This window comes from Ochotona curzoniae, unplaced genomic scaffold (genome assembly GCF_017591425.1).
Source record: "Ochotona curzoniae isolate NIBS_2020 unplaced genomic scaffold, NIBS_Ocur_1.0 scaffold_4506, whole genome shotgun sequence".
NCBI lineage: Eukaryota > Metazoa > Chordata > Mammalia > Lagomorpha > Ochotonidae > Ochotona > Ochotona curzoniae.
Window position 1 is genome coordinate 44,561,687 of NW_024467119.1, and position 13,687 is coordinate 44,575,373.

The following is a 13,687-nucleotide window of genomic DNA, read 5'->3' on the forward strand; positions in this document are numbered from 1 at the left end:
GAAAGAAAGAAGGACTTGAAATTTCATCTTTATATGAAAATGATCAGACATGTTGACAACACTGCATTTCTCCCCACTCTATACACATGTGTGGGAATCCGAAAGTCAGTGGTCAATGAACTGAAGGCATCTCTGCCCTCTGAGAAGTCTGTCTCTCCCTCTGCTCTTTCCACCTCTGGCATTTTGCCTTTCTAGTCTTGATTTCTGGCTGTCAGAGATGTAGCATGGCATGGGATTATTGCTCCTAAGTAGCTAAGTTCACACAGAATAATTGATCTAGCTTTGGAAAGTGTCTGTATCACTTAAATTCAGAGCTGCTTGGTCAACAGAGACAAAGAGAGATTAAAAGGGAAACAGACTACACACACTGGAATGCCAAGGCAGGGGATGAGACGATGTCCCAACATGTAGATAGTGAAACAGGGGGAATGATGTGGAGGCTGTGAGAAGACAGGCTAACGGAGGAAGCAAAAATACATTTGCTGAAGTGGAAGCATCATTTGTTTCCCTGGAGGCAGAAATGGTCGAGAAAAAAATGGGAGAAGGACAGGAGTGGGAAGAGGAAAAGTTGTATGTTAATAATTGAACCAAATAGTAGGCTATATAACAAAGGTATTTTTTTTTCTCCCAAAATGTTATCTCCTTTACTTGCAGAAAAAATTGCAGAGATTGCAGGAAGAATGTTTCTGAGAATAAGGTAGGAATATTAGCCATATGAATTCTGAAAAAAATAAAAATTAGTGCCCTAACATTAGTTTTCTGATTTCTCTGAATTCAGCTTCTATGCTTACTTTATGAAAATTCAAAAGATGTTTTACTTTTGTTGGATTTCTGTCAACTAATTTGTCATTTGTCTTACTTGGCCACTTATAAGAGGTAGATATTTAATATGTCTAAGTTCATGCTTCAAAAATAGTTAAATTGTTCACAAAAAAATGAAAGAATTTAAAAAAAAAAAGAAAAACTGCACTGAGAATAACATTGTAAAGGCATAGCAAACGCCCAAAGCCACAAATTGAATCCATAAGACTGAAAGTTCAAAGCAAAATGCTACGGTCATTTTCTACACATATTAGCAAACAGATTCGATCCATTTCAAAGGCTGGATGTTGTTTTCCACCTTTTAAAATTGAAATGAAATAAAGTTAACACCTTGCTTGTTGATGTGAAATTTCTTCAACTCCACAAGTGTTTTCATTCCTCAAGCTAACTTGTGTGAGTGGGAAATGGAAGAACACATGTTCCAACACCTGGATGAAGGCTGCGAGCAGGATCTTACCAGCCAAGAGGTGGGGTCATCTGGCCAACGCCACCCGGAGACAGGGGGTAAAAGGTAGGCATATCAGGAGCTGGAGGATGTCTGGACATGCCTATTAAAAAACAACACAAGAATCAGCTTTAGACACATAGGGCACTTGACTAGAACAAAGGAAGCCGTACGGGACTTTCTACCATCGACTCTGAAGATCTACAAGGAAACAATACTGACTCATCTGAGCCAAAGAACAAGAGAGAGTATGTGAGCTTTTCTCAAGATTTCAACTCCTGAGAACACAAGGGCTTCCCACGGTATGAAGACACTTCCAAAAGGTTTGTGGGAAACAAAGTCATAAGACAAGTTTGTTATGATGCACAATGTTTTTAAAAACCCACGCAGATTTTTTTCACAGCATACTTTTCCATAAACCTTTTGCAGACCCTTTATGTTTATATCCTGAAGGAATAAATATGCAGTCAGGGAAATGGTCTTCTACACAGACGCCCAGATGATGCATTTTGTCATTATTATTTTACTTTGGTTATGAAAATGGTGAATAATTTTTTTTTTGCATAGAATGAAAAAGTGACAGCCCCACATGACTGCTGTGGTGCTCAAGGATTAGATAAATTGCCACTTGCAGACTTTCACTGGTTCCCTTAACCACACAGATTGGGGGAAATGTGACACCTCAAAGGATCAAAGATTAATTAGGAATTTTCTGCCCCACAATGGCCACCCTTGATATGATTCACTTGGTCTCTGCCACTTGAGCTCCAACTAAGCTCTTCATCGAGTTGAGTCCGCTGGGTCCTTAGGTCAAGCTGTTCTGGATGAGTTGTTGCCATGGAAGATGAGAGTGCCACCAAATTGTCTCTGGAGCTTGCCACTCCCTGGAGTATACTGCCCTGTCACTGTGAAAAGCACCTAAAGGTTTAACTTACTCCTAAGCCCATGATACCCCTTTGTTTATACCTTACCTTAGGTACAGGAAGAAGAAAAAGAAAAAAAAACCCTACATTTAAGCATTTAATGTTTTTTGGGAAACCAGTTCTGAATCTAAAAGGCCACAAAGGTTTCCTCACATAGCAAATCAAATGACTGGGGGCCCACATAGAAGTTCATAATCAAAGGTTTTTTACTCTCTCCCTCCCTAATTACCCCCTCAGTAATTAGAAATAGACTGACTAACTTGTGGAATTAGGTGAGCATATGAAGGATGTCCTTGGAATATTCTGCTTTTTTATAAAACTTAGGAATTTCACCCGGACTTAAACATTTAGATACAGAAGGCCTGAACACAGGCCCCAGAAATGGAGCCTTCAAATTTGATGTTACATTGACATGGAAATTGGAACAAACTATTTTTAGATTCTCACAGAAATTGGCAAGGAGGATGGTCTTTAATGTTTATGCAATATCATCTGATGTTTTGTGTCTTTAAAATAATATACCGCAGGGCCCGTGCAATGGCTCAACTGGCAAATCGTCCATTTCCAAGTGCCAGCATCTCATGGGTGCTGGTTCATGTCCTGGCTGCTCCACCTCCAATTCAGCTCCCTGCTTGTGGACTGGGATAGCAATATTAGGGCCCTGCTCCTGCGTGGGAGACCCAGAAGAGGCTCCTTCCTGGCTTTGGATTGGCTCAGCTCTGGTCGACGTGGCCATTTGCTAAGTGAACCAGCAAACAGAAGATCTTTCCGTCTCTCCTTCTCTCTATAAATCCACCTTTCCAATGAAAATAAATACTTACAAAATAATATAACATATTGAAATATTGGGCTGGTGCCAGACCACAGCAAGATAAGCCTCTGCCTATGATGCTGGCATTTCATACAGAAGTCAGTTCCAGTCCCAACTGCTCCACTTATGATCCAGCTCCCTAGTGATGGCCTGGGAAGGCAGAAGAAAATGGCTCAAGTTCTTGGGTCCCTGCACCCATGTGGGCGACCTAGAAGCTTTTGGCTCCTGGCTTCAGATTGGTCCATTCCAGCCATTGTAGCAGTGAGCCAGTGGATAGAAAATCTGTCTCTCTTCTCTCTATATAGCTCTGCCGTCCAACTAGAAACACATGGATCTTTAAAAAACAAATAAAATGCTGGAAGTCACCTTAATTGCTTTTTCTAGTAAAGCTGATTCTTTGGGTCACAAGGGACTGCAGTCCCAGTGGCCTCAGATCTGGGGGAAGGGGGTAAGAAGAGGTCTCTGGGCAGGGCCAGGTGGCAGTGTGATCCCAGGGGCTATGGAGGTGGTCCTTCAAGTTTCCCTACCCAGGGCTTTTGTTTACTTGCTGCCTCCTATGCTCTGACATCAGATCTCTCCTCACACCTCAGTGCTCTCAGCGGGACTGAACATTTATTTAAGAAAAAGATTCATGTACTTATTCATTTATTTATTTCAAAGTCAGAATTATGGGGGGGGGTGAAAGCAAGAGATCTGCTCCACTCCCCCAACTTGCCACCAACAGGCAACACTGGGCCATGCTCAAGTCAATAACCAGAAGCTTCACCTGGGTCTCACCATGGTGGCAAGGACACAGACACTTGGACCATCTTCCACTGTTTTTCCTACACCAATAGCAGGGAGCTGGATCAGAAGGGAAGCAACCTAGACATGAACGAATGCTCACATATGATGTTTGCATCACAGGTGGCAGCTTAACCCACTGTGTCATGGCATTGGCCCTCAGAAAGCCTGCTCATCTTTCACAAGGCCCTCTCCCACAGAATGTTTTCTAACTTTTGCACCTCTTAGAACTCTCTTCCCTCAAATCTACAACTTCTAATGTGTACTTTTAGCACTTAGGAAGCTCTTATTTTTGTTTGCTTGCTTGTTTTACAATTTGTTTGTGCATATGATTTTCTGCAAGAGCTCACATACTATTTGGGATAAAAGGCTGAATTTTATCAATCTGTGTTAGCAAAATGTGCCTGTCTGCAGAGGAGGCCTTTCATGAATATTTTCAAATAATTGCAACAAATAAACTAGTGAAACAAAAACAAATAGTATAAAATAAACCCACTGCCTGTTCTATTACTGACCATTTTGCATGTGCATGCCAAGTACATGAAGTGGCTCATGTCACTGCATGAATAGACAACAGATCTGTAGTTCCCAAACAGCCCATTTTACATTTTAGATTCTATTTCCAAAGATTTCTAGAAGTATGTTCCTCTTTATCAGCTGCTATGCTAACTTAATGTGCATTTCACAACATTTATTAATCTAGTATCAATTCAATACTTAGTGTGTGCTGGGGGATACACTTAATGTAATTTAATTTTTTTAAAAAACATAGTGCTTTTGTAAATAACTGAAGGTACTTCAAAAAGTTTGTGGAAACAGAATGAAAAGATCAGTTTATTTTGGAGCAAATGACTGGACTCCATGTGAACTTTTAGAAGGCTCTCAGAAATGCAAACATTTCTCAAGTTAGCCTGCACGCTTACACGCTCACTAGCCACATGCTTTCTTTTCTTTCTTTTTTTTTCAGATTTATTTAAAAGTCATAGTTCCTGGGCAGAAGCCAGGAGCCAGAGCCAGGAGCCAGGAGCCAGGAACTCAATCCTGACTTTGTACTTTGGCCATCTGGGTCAGAAGTGGAACAGCCAGGACTCCAAGAGGCAATCTGATATGGGATGCTGACATTGCGACTCACAGCTTAATGCAGGGTATCCCAACATGGCCCTGGCTATCTGTCTTCTTCTTTTTTTTTTTTGTTATTTATTTATTTGTTTATTTGCTAGTCAGAATTACATAGAAAGAGGGAAAGAAAGAGATAGAGTTCCTCTGTCTGCTGGCTTATTTCCTAAATGGCTGCAACGCCTGGAATGGTGCCATGCTTGAATTCAGGAGTGAGAAGCATCTTTCTGGTCTCCCATGTGGGTGAGGATTCCAAGGATTTGAACCATCTTCTTGTTTTTCCCAGGCCAACAGCAGGGAACTGGATTAGAAGTGGGGCAGCCAGGACTCGAACCAGCACCAGCCATAGGGGATATTGGCATTGAAAGCATTTGACTTTGCCAATGATGCCACATGCTGCTGCTATCCCTCCCTCTAACTACATGTCTTTAAGGAAGATACTTATTCATGCTATTTTGGGGAAATCAGAAAAACAGCAATGCTATTGTGAAGAATAAACATATCAGTATGTACAATGCTGGGAAGTGCCTGGTACTAATGCAGTGCTATATTATGTATATGGATAAAACATATAATACCAATACACAAACAGATATCTAAAATCTCATTCCTTTAAACTTTTTTTTTACTACATTAATAATGAACAAAATAATTAGTGCTGGCAGCATGGTGGCATAACAGGCTAATCCTCTGCCTGTAGTAGCTGCCTGTCCCAGCTGCTCCACTTCCTAACCAGCTCCTTGCTTATGGCCTGGGAAAGCAGCGGAGGATGGCTCAAGGCCTTGGGCCCCTGGCACCTATGTGGGAGACCCAGAAGGAAGCTCCTGGCTCTTGGCTTCAGATCAGCTCAGCTCTGGCCATTGCAGTCACTTCTGGAGTGAACCAAATGAATGGAAAACTTCTCTTTTCTCTGTAAAAAAATCTGTCTTACAGATAAACAAAGTCTTAAAATAAAAACTAACATTAATTTTCTTTTAGTTTCCTGGACACACATGGAGGTGAAAATATTGAGCACTCCAACAGGAAACTAAATTTTCTGTTGTAGAAAGTTATTTTTCTGCATTTGAGAAGGAGAGCTGTCAACAAGCTCTCAATTTATTGAATTGCTCTATCTGAGATTAGAGTATGGATATGCTACTCTTTGTGGTTTTTTTTTCTGGATATAGATAATTAGTCTAGCAGGAATTTAGAAAATAGCAACTCTGGCCTGTTTCATCATGCTTTAATCAGCTGTACTTCAGTGGTTCGTCTGTTCAATCATTTGAGCCGGATGGTAATACCCAAAAGGCAGGCAAGCAGCAGGAAAAACAGTTAAAGCAAGAGATCTAGTAGGCTTACTTTTTGGCAATGAAAGTAACCAAAGAGAATTATACAAAACTCAGTGCCAGGGAAAAAGAGGGCTTTCCAAATCAGAGTTTACATATTATCCAATAGGTACAGGGTATGTGAAACCCCAGAAAAAAAAAATGCAATGAAAACCAGGAACTTTATATTAAAAGCAAGCAAAAGCAGTGCCTGGAATCGAATACAATGATTACATCAAGTCTTGGGACAAATACCGACTACAAAAACTGCAAGCAGATGACTTCTGATCATGCCCGCTAGTCTTTGGTCTTCCAAGCACTCAAACCTTTTTGCTCTCCATGGGCAGGTGTAGAATAGAGGGTTAAGTTGCTTCTTGGGATGCCATCCTCTCGATTCAGAGTGTCAGTTCAAATCTCATCTACTCTGCTTCTGATCCATTTTCCTGGTCAACCATCCTAGCAGGCATCAAATGAAAGCTCAAGTGTTTGGGCCCTTGCCACCAACCTGGGAGACCTGGCTCTCAGCTCCTAGGTGTAGCTCAGCCCAGGAATCTGGGGAGTGAACCAGTAGATAATTCCTATCTCTAGCTTGCCTTCTATCCCTGTCACTATGCTTTTTAAATATTTTTTAGAACTGTCTGCAAAAGTTAAAGCAAGACAAGAGGGTAAAATGCAGAGAGTGGCACATTTTACCCTGTGACATTTTGCCTTGCTGTGATTTTGTAAGATCTTTTATTCTGAACATGGAGACACCTTGTTGAAGTCCACGTGTGCACGGACACACCAAGAGCAGCGAGGCACTGCAGGACTAACTCCAGCCCAGGGACCTGCTTTCTGGAGATGGCATCCAGTGTTGGAGGCCCAGACTCTGGCTTAAGTTCAACCTACACACATCAGTCAGAAATATTTTAATTGTTCACAACTCCTTTAACTGCTTTTTATTTCTGTAAATGAAGAAGTAGAACTTGATATTTATGTAGAGGACCAACATAGGATTTATGTTGCTTTGACTTTAAGTACATCAGATGGCTTTGCCCTTTACCATTTATAACTAAGCTGGTTCTGAAAATTAACAACAACAAAGAAAAGGACAGAACATTATGGGAATATCACTGAAAAACTTTAAAAATTACAAAACGCTCAAAAGGACAATATTTTAAGTTAAAATATTATATTCTGGCCCTTTTCTAGCTTAAATATGTGCATGTATCCAGTCACCCATAATCAACTGTGATGTGAAAAATATGAAATGGGAAGAAATAAAAAATTCATATGTTCTTTCTGTGTTGTTTCTCCCTCTGTAATATTGACTTTCAAAAAAATATAATTTTTAAATTTTTTAATTATTATTATCATTTTATGACACAGTTCTATAGGCCCTGGGATTTCCCCTTCCTTCCCCCCAGCCTCCTCCCCCACACAGAGTTCTTTAAAAAAAAATCACAGGTTTTAAATTGCATACCATTCTGACCAGTATATGTAGCTGTCCTACCGCGACACCCCCTGGTCCCGGGGCCTCTCTTTATCTAGTGTATCCATGCTGTACATACCAGCTGCTCATTTCACATGGCTGCCATCTCAATGATCAGATTGCCTCTTGGGATATTTTAGTGCTTCCACTTGAGTAACCATTATTTTATGTAACAACAGCCTCAAGACACAAAAGTAATGACACTGGCGATTCAGAGAGGCCCATGAGAAACAACACAGTGTGTTCTCCAGTTGAAAAGGTGGTAGTTCTTGCATTAATAAGGAGAAAAACTACACGCTGAGATACCTAAGATCTCAGACTTCTGATACTCATGACTTTGTGAAGAAGGAAAACAGAATTCATGCTAACTTCAGTGTTGTATCACTGACTGCAACTTATGGTCATGGTACATAAGAAGTGCTGAGTTTGGATAGAAACGGCATTAAACTTGTGGTTGCTTCCACCCTGTTTCAGGCCTTCACCAGACATCTTGGAAGGTGCCCTCCTTATATAGGGGCTGTGGGTACTGTGCATGCTGAAATGCACACAGCAGAGAATCCAATTTTCATGATACTTATACAACCTACTGCTACACTTGATCTTAGCCAAAGGGCAAAGAAACTATCACAATATACTGTTTTATATTATACAAAGATTTTCAGAACTTCTTTTTGAAAAATGATCCTACCATGGCTTGTTTTTCCTCTTTGTTAACCCTGAAAAAATGAAAATGCAATCCATTCCTGTGTATTCTAAAGAACTGCTATCAAGGCCCAGTGCAATAGCCTAGTAGCTAAATCATACGCTGGGATCCCAGCTGGTTCGTGTCCTGGTTGCTCCACTTCCCTTCCAGCTCCTTGCTTGTGGCCTGGAAAAACAGTAGAGGATGGTGCAAAGCCTTGGGACCCTTGCACCTGGATGGGAGACCGAGAGAAGGCTCCTGGCTTTGGATCAGTGTAGCTCCGGCTTTGCATCAGCGCAGCTCTGGCTGCTGTAGCCACTTTGGGGAGTGAATCAGCAGATGGAAGATCTTTCTATTATCTCCTCTCTAAATTTACCTTTCCAATAATAAATAAATAAATACGTCCTTTTAAAAAGGCACTGCAATCACATGAATTACTCATTTCACTACAAATGTGTTTCAGTCCACCCGGTGATACGAAGTAAGGGCACTCGGAGGGTGCCTCACACTGATGAGGCTTGCTCCATGTTCGGCAAGAGAGGCCTGGGCAGGCAGGGGCTCGTACCTTGTTTGGAGTTGACATCTGACGGGATGTGGGACGGGTGTGAGCCTGGAGAAAAGTGCTCGTCGCTGTAGGTGATGAGGGGCGTGAGAGGATGCACCGCATGGGAAGGCTGCACCACGGGCACTTTGTTGGACTGCAAAGTAACCACAAGGTCAACAGTTAACGGATGCCAAGCTCTGGTCGCCTTTCCAAAGTGAAAGTCGCACAGTGGCGATTTGTAGTGAGCATACAGAATCATCTCCAGATCTCGACACCTGAAATCAGCCCTTCGAGGGTCCCAGAGCAGGTGTGCGCAGAGTGCTCAGGTACATGCATATCTCACATGAACAGATTACCAGCATCTCACCGAAGCCTCTCTGGTGATTTAGGCTGACCACTGTTATTTCATATGAGACGAATCTCTGCAAATACATATTTATATTCCATTTCAGGTTATCTTCCCAGGTTAAGTTCACTCAAGATTTATTGAGGCCAAAGTTATGGATGTTTTGTAAGCTCTGTTTGCATTGCATACATTCGGAACAACGACAACAAAAAAAGGGCACTCAATAAAAAAAAATTGTCCGATGAATAACAATGGCCAATTTAAAGAGTAAAATTTAACCAACAACCCAATAAACTACAAACTTTTGCTATTGTTTACAAAACTCATTCGCAGTACATGCATGCTACACCATCTTTTCATATTTCACACAGGTTTGCCAATCAAACGTTAATTATTTGCTATACTTTAGTTCCTGCTCAGTTTTTCTCCTCTGGTTACCACAGGTATTAATTGATCATAGGGAATTTCCAACCTTGAATTGGACATAAACGTAGCTTGTAAAAGCATTGAAAATTAACATTGCACTTTAGCATACTTCAACTGAATCTTAACATTTTTTAAATTTGAAAATCCAAAATGATATAGCAGGGATGGAGAGTGCCCAGCCTAACTGGCCATATAAGGCCTGTGAAATCATCTGACCTGGCCCTGCCAAGCCAACAACTGCAAGCATGACTAGAAATCCAATGCATCTACAGCAGGCTAATTGTTAAGTTGATGATTTTATGTGGCCCATGAATGGTGTTATAGAAATCCAATTGGCCCTTGGCAGATAAAAACTTCCCACTCCTGGATGCAATAATATTTTTGAAAGGCTCAGGTTATCTAGCAAGACTTCATCAAGCTTTAATCTGTTTCCATTTTGAATGCAGAAAAGTTGAGGCTGGTTATTTTTTTTTCTTCCAAGAATGGGCTAAATAAATAAACAATATAAACAAGAATCAACCTTTGGGGGGGGATATTTTAAAGAAACTCTAGCTAACATATCCTGGGAAAAAAATACTAAGATTACATATTAAGCGTTCTTAACACAAAAAGGCTAACTCTGTGGGATGGCACATCTTAATTAGCTAGATTTAATCACTGTGTTATGCATACACACATAGATTTACACACATGTAAAATGTTTCTGATTTCAAAGTCATCTACTAATTAAAGCAGTCTCAGGAAGATCTCTGTTTAGAAGCACTACTGCATGAGTAACATGGATTGAAGAAGGGAGTATAATAAATACACTAGTTCACCATATTCCTCTTGAATTAGTGAAATTTTACCAGACTACAGTGGATGTGAAATAATTTCTCTAAAAGTATGCATATATGTGTGTGTGCACGCACGCACACACACACACACACACACACAGCGGTGCCTAAAGCATGTGCCACCTACTTGTCAAAACACAGGCCCCTGTGATACTGGCGTGCATGGACCCACATCAGTAAAGCACACTAAATCACAACTTGATGTTCTGTACTAATTAGTTGAAAAGGTATGTTGCTCAAACAGGAAGGATCACCCTAAATGAGAAGTAATTATCCTACTACTACTAATAATACTTCTCTTCACCACCCACCTTAAAATTTCCATCCAAAAGAAACTTGGGTAAGGGTGGAGAGGCAAAATCACACTTTTTTTGTATAGTGCTTTAATTTCCATATTAGATTCTTCCGGCGTTATAATTACCAGCTCGTCTCTAATGGCAAAACTTACACAGGTCATAGTGCCTTTGGCATTTCATAAGTACAGAGCCATTATCAAATCATATGATTTTTCTCTATACAACCCATCATAAACATCTATGCATAGAAATGTATAAATCACTTAAAAAATTGTTAATGCTTTTCAAGTGTTAATGATAAGGTTTGCCAAACACATAGAGTGAGCATCTTAAATACAAGAAATTTTAAGTGCTAGAGGAGGTGGGGGTGGGGTGAGGATATTATCATAAGCCCTTTTTACAAGAGAAACGATCTCAACACCTAAGTGATAAAATGAAGATATTTCAACTCTGCTTTAAAATATCTGCTTTAGGATTCATTTTGAAAGCCTTATAACAAGCATAATGTCCAAATAATCTGTAAAGATACTTTCTTGGGGTAGCTATGTAAGGAGCTAAGCATTATAAAAATCTTCTGGAAAAAATATATATAGCGAGATGGGTTTTCCCTTCTTTTTTGCATGCCTTTCTTGTTTCCAGAGCTCTACCTTGAGGAACTTGCATTTGCAGGCAGTATCTTCTTAATGTCTGACCTATCCCTCCAGTCATATAGCTCAGAATCTAGTACCATGAATTTTTGTTAAATTATGCTATCCTTGCTCTCCTCTTAATTTTACGGTTTTCAACACAGATTTGCTTTCCTGTGGGAAGGAGATAAGGAGCTGAGGATTTTAATTTAAGCTCTGGCCTTGTCTTAGAGTTTGCAAGATGGATAGCGAAGGCAGTACTAGTAGGTGTGTTAAAGCTAACAAGGATTATGTCCATTTTCGTGGACAAATAATAAAAGCAATATGAAATCTCAGTGATACGTGTGAGCCTCCTGTCAACCATCTCCATCGTGTATAGAAACCGAACAAAGTGGATTCCAACTTAAAGCACAGATGCTTGGCACACTGCCAGCACAGTCAAGAGTCAGCCCTTAAACCCACGGGTGTTCTTGGACGCCCGAGGTCCCTGTCCTGCAATACTATACGCAGACACAACATAAGCACTCGGGCACTGCTACTCTATTTACAGGGAGTATACCATTCTTAAATCTATTCTTCTGATCCCCAAATAACAAGGTGAGGAACAGGTGAAGGAAAAAATACTCAGCCGACGTAGTTTTTGCAAACAGATTTACAGAACTATAATATCATGTGGTAATATATTCACATGTGTGGGAATCTGTGCATTTATAAGTGACCAAAATGTCCTGAACACTATCTCACTCCAATGACGTTACCTTGACAAGGTTCCTTTTTTTCACAGTTTACTTCTTAAATGGAGGTGTGGCAGGCAGCAAGGAGTAAGGATTGGAGACAAAGGATATGTTCTTCAAAATTTTTTCTCACACACACACACACACACACACACACACACACACACACACACACACAGTCTGCATGATGGCTCAGTGGCTGAATCCTTGTCTTGTATCGGCTGGAATCCCAGTGGCTGCCAGCTCATTTCCTAGTTGCTCTACTCCCCATCCAGCTCCCTGCTTGTGGCCTGGGAAAACAGAGGAGGATGACCCAAAGCCTTGGGAACAAACTGCTCCTGTTCACCTTTCCTGTTTATGTCCCTGGGAAAGCAGAGGAGGATGCCTCAATTTCCTGGGCCACTGACACCCACATGGGAGATGCGGAAAAAGCTCCTGTCTTCAACCCTGCCCAGTCCCAGCCTTTGCAACCATTTGGAAAGTGACCCAGTGAACAGAGATGTCACCTCCCAACCCCCATAAATCTGCCTTTCAAATACATAAATAAATCTTCTAAGAAAAATGAATTGGATGCCATAAGACAAAATATATATTCAATTCTCTGCCTTCATGTTATGTTAAAGCTGTAGGAAATCTGAAGTGCTTTTACTCCAGGCTGTTTAGTCCATCCAGTGAGAAGTTGAGACAGAGGTCTCCATGGAACTGGTGTTCAAACTGGGAATTTGACTCAGTACTTGCTTGGGCACAGCCTCTCTCGGCACAGCACTCCACTAACACAAGGTCACCATGAATCCACTAATAATGTGCCTGGGCTGCAAAACATTCTGCAATCAAGAAGTAGAGATTTTGAAGCTTGTCAGCTCTCACTCTGCACACCTCACTGAAACAGCGCGGGAGGGGCCAGTGCCGGGTGCACTCACCATGGGTGATGTGCCGAGGGCCTGGGCCTCTGCTTCCTGTGAGAGACCAAGAGCGACTCCCATGCTCCTGGCTCTGGCCTGGGTCTGTATGGGCTCCTGCAGACATCTGAGACAGTGAATCAACGAATGGAAGTTCTTTTTCTCTTGTTCTATCTTTCTCTTCCTTTTTCTCTTGCTCTGCCTTTCAAATAAACTAATTTTTTTTAATAAGGTATCCAAGTCTCTTGATGCCTGCTTAGATGTTTTCCCCACTTTACCTAAGGGAGGGATAAGGGAGAAGGGATAAAATTCACTTTGATTCTTTCTCATTCACACGTATAGTCAGGTAAAGTCTTACATCTTATCCAGCCATGTAAATCTTACTCATCCAATGGAGAACTCAGATGCTGCCAATGTGTGCCCTCCATTTGATACCCCCCCCACCTTTATGAAACACTTAGTAGTCTTAGATCATTCCAAATTCTCTACTTTAACTCAAAGCAACTTATTAAAAGCTCTAAGCTCGGAGGGTAACCATGTGGCTGAGCAAGACTCCAAACTATGGTTTTCTGATGCTAAATGTGCCTCCTTTAATCACAGTCAGTGGTAGGTGAGCCCATCTC

General features: G+C 41.1%; 1 protein-coding gene across 7 annotated transcripts in view; it reads right to left on the minus strand.

Annotated features, from left to right (window-relative positions):
* LEF1 (lymphoid enhancer binding factor 1) overlaps positions 1 to 13,687 on the minus strand; it is a 124,653-nt gene that overhangs the window by 31,103 nt on the left and 79,863 nt on the right. For all 7 annotated transcript variants that reach the window (XM_040967401.1, XM_040967399.1, XM_040967402.1 and 4 more), the window contains exons 4-5: positions 8,923 to 9,055; positions 1,280 to 1,370 (exon numbers count right to left, since the gene is read on the minus strand). In XM_040967401.1, the coding sequence (XP_040823335.1) occupies positions 1,280 to 1,370; positions 8,923 to 9,055 (224 nt within the window). The remainder of the gene's footprint in view (positions 1 to 1,279; positions 1,371 to 8,922; positions 9,056 to 13,687) is intronic.